Here is a 10329-nt window from a genome sequence, read left to right as displayed (position 1 = left end):
CCCCCCCCAAAAAAAAAACAGTTGAACTTGAATGAGTGATAGATGCCTTCAATCTACTTGGAAATGCATAAAAAGTAAAATGGATTGATGATGGAAAGCTGATAGATAGGAGATCAAGGAAATGTGGTGAAATGTTAATCCAGATGGCGGGTACACAGGTATTCACTATAACATATTTTCAAGCTTGCCTTATCTTTAAAAATTTGTACCATGAAATTTTGGGAAAAGAGATTCCTAATCCAGAAAAAAGTCCATATTTAAAAATCTAAATGTAAACACTATAAACCTTTCTTTGCTGTTTCCAATAATTTGTAATAGGCTTTAAAATCTTTAACCTGCAGATTTATTTTTGTATTTTTTACTCAGTATTGTATTACAGTTTTCTTTTGCCAAAAATTTTTTATGGAACTTTGGAGTCACAATATTATTTGTATACAGTGAAATTCACACTTTGCAGTGCACAGTTCCATTAGTTTCAACAAATGCATGGTCATATGACCACTCCCATGACCAAAGCATGGAATAGATCCATTATTCTGGAAAATTCCTCCGTGCCCTTTGTTGGTCAGTTTCTCTTCCCATCTCCTGTTCGTGGCGATGTTTCCCAGAAGTCTGTGCAGTAGAACCATGTGGTCCACATGGTGTGTGGCCTGGGACTCCAGCTCCTCTCCCGTGTGACTGCTTCCTGGTGCCCCTGTGTGTCCAGGTAGTCCATTCTGTCATAGTGAGGAGCCATGCTTTGCTAGAGGGATGCTCACTAGTGTCATTTAGGGTTTGTTCTACTGATGTTTTCTTTGCTGAGTGGCTGTCGCAGCATTTCTTCTTTGTCATTCTGCACCTCATTGTGGTGGGCATCTCCATGCGTCGTTTTGTTATCGGTTGCCTCTTTAAAGTAGATCATGAGGAAAGAATTACTAAATGATGCATTTGTGAAGTCTTTTATACATTTTTTAGCCATGCAAGTGTTTCTCCATGTGTCTTAGGTATACCAAGCAGGACTTAAAAGTGCACTAGCGTTTCTAACCCTCTTCCCTGCCCCTCTTTCTGATACCATCATTGTAGAGCCAACCTGAAGTTTCAGCGTCCTCAGCCAACTCTCCAAATCCTAAGTCATGGAGGTGAATCAGGAGACATCACTCTTCTTGGTGAAGATCTTAGAGGAGTTGGACAGCAAGCAGAGCACCGTGTCCTACCAGGACCTGTGCAGGTCTCTGTGCACCCGCTTCGATCTGTCCCAGCTCACCAAACTGAGAAGCATGCTTTACTACACCGCCTGTCTCGATCCCAACTTCCCAGCCACGTTATTCAAAGACAAGATGAAATCCACTGTGAACAACCAGCAGTCCAAGAAGATCATGGTGGCAGCAGATATCGTGACAATATTCAACCTGATCCAGATGAGTGGGGGCGCCGCCAAGGAGAAGCTGCCCACGGGCCGCCCCAAGGTGCGCAAGAAGGGGGCCTCCTTTGAATCATGCAGGTCAGACACAGAGGTCTGCGGTGTGGCTGAGTGTGAGCCCCTGACCTGTGAGCTGAGCGAGAGGCCCTTCGGCCGTGGCTACCCCACCCGGCAGTCAGCCGGGTGCCGGAAGAGGGACCGTGAGGGCTGTCCACAGTTCATCCCCGCCTCCGAGCCCAACTTCCTGCTGGGTGTCAGCAAGGAGGGCAAGAGCAGGGCCTCCTCCCTCGACAGACTGCAGGCCCTGGCACCCTACCCAGTGGCCAGTCCACAACCCTGCGAGATGCAGAGGACATACTTCCCCATGAACCTGGAGAGCGAGTCCGTGTCGGACCAGGAGCCCCTGCCTATCAGCCAGGGCCACGAGGAGACCTTCAGCCCCGCCCAGGAGCCCTGTGTGGTCCCGTCCTGCGTGCAGAAAAGGAACATCTTCAAGGAGGACTTTCACAACCTCCTGCCAGTGTCTCCCAGCTTGGTTGGGCCAGGCAGCAAGGCAGGGGGTGAGCACAGGGAGCCCCAGGGCCGGAAGGAGCACCACAAGCCACCCTTCTTCAATCACAGCTTTGAGATGCCCTACCACAGCCAGTATCTGAACCCCATGTACTCCCCTGTGCCCGACAAGCGGCGGGTGAAGCATGAGAGCCTAGACGATCTCCAAGCCTCTACCTACTTTGGCCCCACTCCAGTGATGGGGACCCAGGACCCTAGGCACTGTCTGGGGAGGCCCAAGCAGACTCCCTGGCCGGCCAAGAGCTGGAGCCTGAATGCCGAGGAGGTCCCAGACTGTGAGCGGTCCTTTTTCAACAGAAATCCCTCCGAGGAGAAACTACACTACCCGAACCCTAGCAGCCAGACCCCCAACTTCTCAGTCCCAGACAGGCATCCAGCTTACTTGATGCCAAAGGAGCCACAGCCAATTCTACCTGTCAGCTATGCAGCCAAGCCCCAGGAGCTCTCCTCCCCCATTGACCTGGAGAAGTGCGAACCTCCGAAGAAGCTCAAGGACAGGAGCACCGGCTGTAGCAGCCGGCAGGTCAGCTCTGACACCAGCAGTGTGGGCACGCAGACGGAGCAGCACACACTGGAGCCCAAGACGTGCAAAGAGCTATGTGTGGCAGCCCAGGGCAAGTACGGAGACAGACACTCCGGGAAGCCCTCAGATGAGGACTCCGAGGTCGTCAGTGACGACATCAGTGACATCTTCCGGTTTCTTGACGACATGAGCGTCAGTGGCTCCACTGGGCTGATACAGTCGTCCTGCTACAATAGCACTGGGTCCCTGTCTCAGCTGCACAAGTCGGACTGTGACAGCTCCCCGGAGCGCAACCTTACCAGAATCACCAGCAGGGGCCCCAACAGCAAGGCAGACAAGGGCAGCCGGCCTGAAAACCTGCACCGCTCAGAGGAGGAGCTGAAGACCAGCGTATGCAAACTGGTGCTCAGGATTGGGGAGATAGAGCGGAAGCTTGAGTCACTGTCTGGCGTCCGAGAGGAGATCTCCCAGGTCCTGGGCAAGCTGAGCAAGCTGGACCAGAAGATGCAGCAGCCAGAGCAGGTACATGTGCAGATGGATCTGAACTCTTTGACCAGCGAGGCCCCATCTGATGACAGCACTTCCCCCAGGGTGTTTCATGCCCGTGACAGCACCCACACACCCAAGCTGGAGCCCAGCACGGAGTGGTGCTGCTCGGATGCCAGCGGCAGCAACAGTGAGAGCCTGCGGGTCAAGGCCTTAAAGAAAAGCCTGTTCACTCGGCCTTCATCCAGGTCGCTGACTGAGAACAGCGCCACTGAGTCCAAAATTGCTAGCATCTCCAACTCCCCCCGGGACTGGCGCACCATCACCTACAGCAGCCGCGCGGGCCCCAGCGAGGAGGAGGTGAAGGATGCCAGCCCAGGTGACACCAAGGACTGGCACCGGAAATCCAAAGAGGTAATACGCTTGTGTCTGAGCTCTTGGCACAGCTCAAGCACAGCCTTGGTGTGTGTCCAAGCTGAGAGCTTTGCACTAAGCCAGAGTGAGGCTGACCTGCCTATACTGGTCATCTCTAGACTGGCTGGCTTTCCCTAAGCCGGGGTGACCCGGGCCAAGCTGTCAGTCAGCCATGTGGACTCACACTGCGATTCTCGGTGCAGACGGTGTGCTTGGGCAACAGCGCAGGTGGCATGAGGCTTTCGTAGAAGGCAGTGTGCTGGGCAGCTGGGGACTGTCACGGACAGCTTCCTGTACTGCTGAGACCATGCAGGCCAGCAGGAAGTGCTGACCTGCCCATTTTGTGTGTTTGCTACATACCAGATGTTCCTTTTTTAAAGTAGAATATGTGTTTTCATTAGATGATAGCTGATTGGTAAGAAGAGAAGGCGAATAAAGCAAAAACTCATCATTCCAGCATGTAAAACTGCTTGCTTGTAGTCTGTGATCTTCCTCTCCTTTCTAGTTTTCCTCCCCTGCATGGTGGTGTGTTCTGCGCTTTGCACATGTGTGAGGTGTTTGCACTGCCCCACACCCCCATGCCACAGAGGATCATTCTAGCAGGACCCATGGCTCCTGCCCTTTGTTCCCCCTGGGCTCTGGTGAGCCCCTTCTGGCCACTCTAGTCTGTTGCTGGTCTCTCTTCTCATCTCTGCCCCCATCTAAAAGGTCACCGGCCACACTTCTAAAGGTCATGGGCTGCCCAGCAAGGAGAGAGCTGTGCCGCTCAGGCCCAGGAGACTGTGTCTTTCCATGGTGCCAAGGAAAAAACAACTGGGAAAACTGGGTTCTGCATAGCTGCAGGGTCCAGAGCAGTGAGACAAGCCCAGGAAGGCGGCATGTGTTTCCCTGACCCAAACACATCCTGCGGTCACAAAGCTGAAGTCTTTGACCCTCTGGAGGGTGACGTCTGTCCCTCAGATGAGGTGCCCGGCCCTGTCCCTGAACTCTGTCCCTGCTCTAGCTCAGGCCAGGCTCCTGGAGCCCACATAGCATGGACAGCAGCACGTAGGGCACTTGTGTGCTCTTCAGGAAGCTCAAGTGTGACGAAAACAAGGTCACAACCTCACCAGGCGTCCTCCTCAGTGCACTGCTTTTACCTGGTTTCCTTTTGTGGCCCCCGTGTCCTCGTGGCTGTCCCCTGCTCCAGGCTGGTGCTTCCCACACTGGAGCCTAGCGCGGGCCACTCTGAGCCTTCACCGCGAACTGAAGGCCTCTGCTCTCCCGCGCATGCCTCACACAGGACTGTCCCATGGGTTCCAAGCCCATGCCCCTCCTTGTTACCCCTTTGCTGGGGTCCCCACTGTCTGCATCCAGGTGGGACTCTCATGTGGATTCTGGACCCAGTGGTCCCATCTGAGATGCCCCTTGCATCCTGCCTCCTTCCATTGAATCCCCGCCTGTGGGGCCATCATACAGCCCGAGGCTTGAGGCTCCCTGCCCGTCTAGCCCCGCTCGGGGCTACTGGGTTCATACTCCCCCAGCTTCTTCCTGCTGCTGGGGAGGAGCCCTGTTCTCAACACCTGCTTGGCCTTCCTGTCTTTGCTGTACAGGAAGATGTCAGACTCCGTAGCCTGGATGCACAGCCTCAGATATTCTGCCCCCAGCCCACATACTCTGCCCACCCTGAGCCCTGCTACCCCCCTGCCACCCAGTTGGTGGTGCCGATCACGTATGTTGTGTCTGGGCCCCCTCTACCTCCAGAGTTCCTCCATCAAGAATGGCAGTCCCAGCTGGGTGTGGTGGTGCACACCTGTAATTCCACTACTCAGGGACGCTGAGGCAGGAGGTTCCCAAGTCCAAGTTCAGCCTGGGCCACGTAGTGCCTTGGCAAGACTCTGTCTCAAAATTTGAAAAAGGCAGGGGAGTGCAGCTCAGTGTGAAGGCTCTGGATTCAGTCGTTGGCACTAGGAAAAAAGAAAAGAAAGGGTGGCTCTGGTCCCTCTTTGCTGACCTGAGCCCTCTGTCCTCTTCTTCCGAGAGTCTCTGGAGCCTGCTGGCCTCTGTCCAGATAGTGCCGCTGCAGACAGGGATCGGAGCTCCTGCACTGTGTGCATAAGGCAATGCGAGGGACAGCACAGAATCCTCAGTGCTGCCGCCGCCGCCGCAGCAGCAACAGTAGCGGGAGCCCTGCGTTACCAGTCCTGCCCAGCCCTGGGCAGCTGTGCGGCCTATTGGCCTCTCACCTCTCTGACCTGAGTCTCCACACCTGTGGCGGGGATTGTGGCAGAGAAGATGCAAGGAGAGGACTGTGTCTGGTTCTGCGCAGGTGGCAGGGCCCGCCAGCCCCACAGGGTGTCATTACTTCCCGGCCCCTATTGTGCTGGCCACAGGCACAGTGGCAGCCGCACAAGGGTGGGGCGGGGAGGATGCCAGCTGCTAATGTCTGCAGGGTGCCCTGGGGCTTAGAGCAGCAGCGGGAAAGAACCTCATCGCTTCTTGGGCTGTTGCTGAGTTCATCTGTGCTCTCTGGCCAGTGTCCCTGAAGTTGCTGCAGAAGGCCCCATGGTCTGTGGGGACAGCAGTGGACTACTATGAGCAGAGCGCTGGCCTGTGCCTGCCAAGACCTTGCACTCCTCCTCTGCCCCCCCCCCCATGTCCTCATGTCTTCGTGTGCCCTTCCTTTTTCCTTCCCTTACTGTTGGGCAGCTCTGATTCATAGACCAGCTTTCTGTCTGTGTCTTCAAGGCCTCCAGTGAATGGCGAGGGAAGGGGTTCTGCACAGTGGCATGGCTTTGTATCAAGAACTGAGTGAGTCATGGGCCACCCAGCCTGGCGGGAGATGGATGGGCAGTGGGCATTGGCCATTCAGTGTGGCACGCATTAGCTGAGGGTCTCTACCAGTCCCAAGACGACACATGGGGCAGCCCCATCTGGGTCTTAAGGGCCAGGGAGGACTTGAACCGGGGGCTGGGGGTGGGGTAAGCATGGAGATCTGAGGCCAGAAGGCAGAAGGAGAGGCATTGGTGACCCTGTTCAAACTCTGAGGACACCCACCGCGTACTGTGGCCAGGATGAATGGTCAGGCTGAAGGTGCTGCTCCAAGGCTGGAAGCCTCTGTTCTGCTGGGGACAGCGGAGCATTCCTGCAGCACACTACTCCCTGTCTGCTCCTGAACACCTGCATGCTGCTTGCTTGGCATTAGCAGGGCCTTGTGACACAAAGCTGCTGGCTGCCCTGTGGCACTGCGAGAGCCGTGCTTCTTGTCTTCTTTGTCCCCTGCAGGCCGACAGGCAGTACGACATCCCCCCACAGCACCGCCTGCCCAAGCAGCCCAAGGACGGCTTCCTTGTGGAGCAGGTGTTCAGCCCCCACCCCTACCCCACATCCCTCAAGGCCCACATGAAGAGCAACCCCCTGTACACAGACATGCGGCTGACAGAGCTGACGGAGGTGCGGCGGGCACAGCCCTCCTGGACAGTGGAGGATTTTGCGCGCCATGCCGGGGACAAGAGCAAGCTGGCAGCCCTGGACCTGCAGGTGAGCCTTCTGTCTCTGTCCACGGGTGCAGGAGTGGCCGGGGCAGCCCAGGCCAGTGCACTCCCTACCCTTGAACTTCTGGGCCCTGCCATGCAGTGCTGAGCCTTAGTGAAACAGGGAACAGAGCAGACTTTCGACAAGAGGATGCTGTTCTGCTTAGCTCTTTGTGAACCCTTAGCAGCGGGGATGCTTGCTGTGTCTGTTTACTTGCCTGCTGGCCACCCGATTAAGACCAAGTGCAGATTATAATCTTTCTCACAAGACCTGAGCCAAGCAGCTTCATGAGGTGCCAGCCGCTCTCTCCCTCCCTGTGTAGCAGTGGGATAAGCATGTCTGTGGGAGCCAAGCCACATGGAGCAGACCCAGATAAGAGCCATCCCTGGGGGACCTGGGCATGCCTCTGGCTAGGGGGCCGGCAGGGCTGGGTCTGGGACACGTGCAGATTGTGCTGCACAGCTCCTGGCTCCCCCTCACACATCTCCTGTGCCTCCACATCACCGTGACCCCCAGGAAGCACCTGTCCGAGCCTTGGGCGAGGCTCTGGGCAGCGAGGCCACAGCACCAGTGGTGCCAGTTCACACCCAGCATCATGCACACTTGAGGCACAGCTGCTGAGGGCTTTCGGGAGGGGTGGTGTGGGGAGGGCCCTTGCGGCCAGGACGTGAGGCGGAGGTCTGTGCAGAGGAAGGGGTTTGAAGCCAAAATATTTTATGTTCTGTTGGAGCTTCTTACCTAGGAGGTGCCTTGATTTGCAGCAGAAGCGTCTGAGAAACGGGAACTGACCTGCAGTCTTGTGAAGGCCTTGCTTCCAACGGTCTGCCCCAGGATGCTAGGGGCACGGTGCTTTGCGACGATTCCATTCTTCCTCGGCATCAGGGCCAGCCTGTCCTTGGTTGCCCATGCTGGGGTTTGCAGCCTTGTTTGTCCCAACCCTGTTTTGCTTGCTTACAGACCAGAGACCTCTGATGCTCCCTGTGTCAAATCAGCATGGCATTTTGAGTAATGGAGGGTTCCAGGGCCATCCACAGTGTGCGGCTGACTCGGTACTAGCTGTGGAGGGCCCAGAGCTGCCGGGGCTTCCTTCCTGGTGCAGTCACTGCCAGCCCCAGCTGCAGACAGCTCAGTGTGTTAGGAGTGACAACTGTCAGAAAGTCTGTGACCTGGTTTCAAGTACTCATCATGTTCTAACGTCTTCTCTTCGCTTCTAGACACAAGAATCTTTAAATCCAAATAACTTAGAGTACTGGATGGAAGACATTTACACTCCAGGTTATGACTCACTACTGAAACGGAAAGAAGCTGAGTTCAGGCGGGCCAAGGTCTGCAAGATCGCTGCTCTGATCGCCGCAGCCGCATGCACGGTCATCCTGGTCATTGTTGTGCCCCTCTGCACCATGAAGTCGTGAGCCCGAGGGCCGGCACTGTGTGCAGCACTGGCAGCTGGTGTCTTCCTCTGTATTTTGAAAGCTTGCAGCTGTGACCACAGTTTACTGAAGTGAAGATGAAATCCTGGAAGCTTTCTGCAGATGCTGAAGGTGGTATTCAGAGTGTATATACTCTAGCGAGACATCTGCCTATTAGCTTTGACATAATTACACCCTTGATGCATTTCTAGAAGTGCAATATCTTTTCTTACCAAAAGAATGTAATGGACTATCAGTAAACCCAAATTGAATATTTTAAGCAAAAAAAGGAAGATTAATTGGGTTCTTCCCATTGGGTGGCATTTAAGGTGGATATAAATTATATAGAGGTTATTCAATCCATGTCTCCTTGGGTACGCCAGGAGATGGGGAGAGAAGGAAACAAGGGTGGGATGTTGCCCCCTCTGCAGCCACTGCTGTGCAGCCCAAGGTGTGTCCTGCATGGACCCGACTTCTCCCAAGGGCTTCTTGCCCTTCTCAGCACTGCGGCACATCTGCCTCACTGCAGAGCTTCCCGGTGCAGGCTGGACCTTCCTCCTTGTGCCCAGGGACAGAAGGAATGGGCTTGCCAAGCCAGGCATGGTCCAAAGTGTGCTCTTTCTGTGGAACAGGCCAAGTGTGCAGCAGCCACTCACTGCTGGTGGAACTTGGGGTGTCTCAGAAGTCACAGCCACCCCCAAGGATGCCTCTTTCCTGCTTTAGCGTGTGGCCCCACACCTTGAGTCTCTGTCCCAATGGTATCAATGCCCTATTCTGAAGTGTGGAGCTTGTCCTTGTGCCTTGAAGAGCAGAGACAACAGCGGGATGCTGACATTATGACCATGGTTTCCATGGCTTTCCCAGTGGCTCTAAGAGATGTTGGAAGCTCGTTCAGCAACATGATACTGGCCCTGAGGTCTTCTCAGCCACCCAACACCTACTCAACAGTCTGAGGCACTTGTCAGCAGTGCAAAAAATAGCATCTATTTAATCGTTTATCTAGCTACACATCTGTCTGGGTCCCTAATTTTTGTTTATGTCTTCTGTGTTAAGTAACTGGAGAACAAGCTTTCCCAGTGTACAGGAAGCTGCTGTAATTTTGTCAGAGGGTGATCCCGTTCCATGTGCGGAATGGTGCTTTGATAATAACCAGGCAGAACAAGCCCTCACCAACATCTGCATCTCATGTCTTGTTACGTGTTACAGAAAAAACGATTGGCAGAAACGAGCAACCTAAAATTCTTCTGATTACAAAGTTAAGATGTGTGTTAATTTGCACAGGGTAGTCATGCTGTATGGAATGATGAATTCCTGCAGGTGGTTTGGAAGGCATCTCAATTTTTACAGCAATAGGAGTCCAGCATTCAACCTAAAGAATCCCAGACAGCGCTTAGCCTCCTGTATCTAAGCCACCATCCCGTTATGGGGCAGTCAGTGCAGGTTCTGATGCTAACAAAGGACAGACGCTGTCATCGGTAGGAGCCCTTATGTTAGAGGTCTTTGTGTTATCTATTTCTATTTTTCACACTTATGTGTGATTTTTCAATTAGGTAACTGAAGCTTAAGTCTTAGTGTGGAGGATTTATAATTGAAAATGAAAACATCTATATATTATTGTCTGTTGCCAGAGATTTAGTCTTGTGGTGCTCTGCTTTCTATGGGGTACGTCAAATAATGTTGTTTCTTTCACACCAAAGAAGGTACTAGTTGGCACCCTTGGGAGTGACTAGCCCCCTCCAACCAGCGAGACTCAGTGCCACACCAACCCTGCTCGCTGCTCCCTGTCGTGGAGTGGGCTGGCAGAGCGTGGCTGGCACCTCCCAGCCTCCCCCAGTGCTTTGCAGAATGTAGAGCTATACTCACTAGGGTAAGACAGATCTCATTGCACCCAATCTGATTTCCGTCTAGCAGGGGCCCTTAGGGGCTGGGCCAAACTGCTCTGTCACTGCCTGTGGGTGACACTGTTCCGCAGAGTCCTATCTGGGACACGTGCCTAGTTATCTCCAAGGTGAGGA

General features: G+C 54.2%; 1 protein-coding gene across 1 annotated transcript in view; it reads left to right on the top strand.

The window, feature by feature from the left end:
- The window catches only part of Kiaa1024 (KIAA1024 ortholog), a 29986-nt gene extending 21399 nt beyond the window's left edge, over nucleotides 1-8587 (top strand). Inside the window, exons 2-4 of the mRNA XM_004644459.2 lie at nucleotides 1063-3392; nucleotides 6657-6911; nucleotides 8120-8587. Coding sequence (XP_004644516.1) covers nucleotides 1113-3392; nucleotides 6657-6911; nucleotides 8120-8317 — 2733 coding nt within the window. The 5' untranslated portion in view covers nucleotides 1063-1112 and the 3' untranslated portion in view covers nucleotides 8318-8587. The remainder of the gene's footprint in view (nucleotides 1-1062; nucleotides 3393-6656; nucleotides 6912-8119) is intronic.
- The last annotated feature ends 1742 nt before the right edge of the window (nucleotides 8588-10329 follow it).

This window comes from Octodon degus, unplaced genomic scaffold (assembly GCF_000260255.1).
Source record: "Octodon degus isolate 3935 unplaced genomic scaffold, OctDeg1.0 scaffold00199, whole genome shotgun sequence".
NCBI lineage: Eukaryota > Metazoa > Chordata > Mammalia > Rodentia > Octodontidae > Octodon > Octodon degus.
The sequence above is the reverse complement of the archived record's forward strand: the minus strand, read 5'-3'. Positions and strand labels throughout refer to the sequence as shown.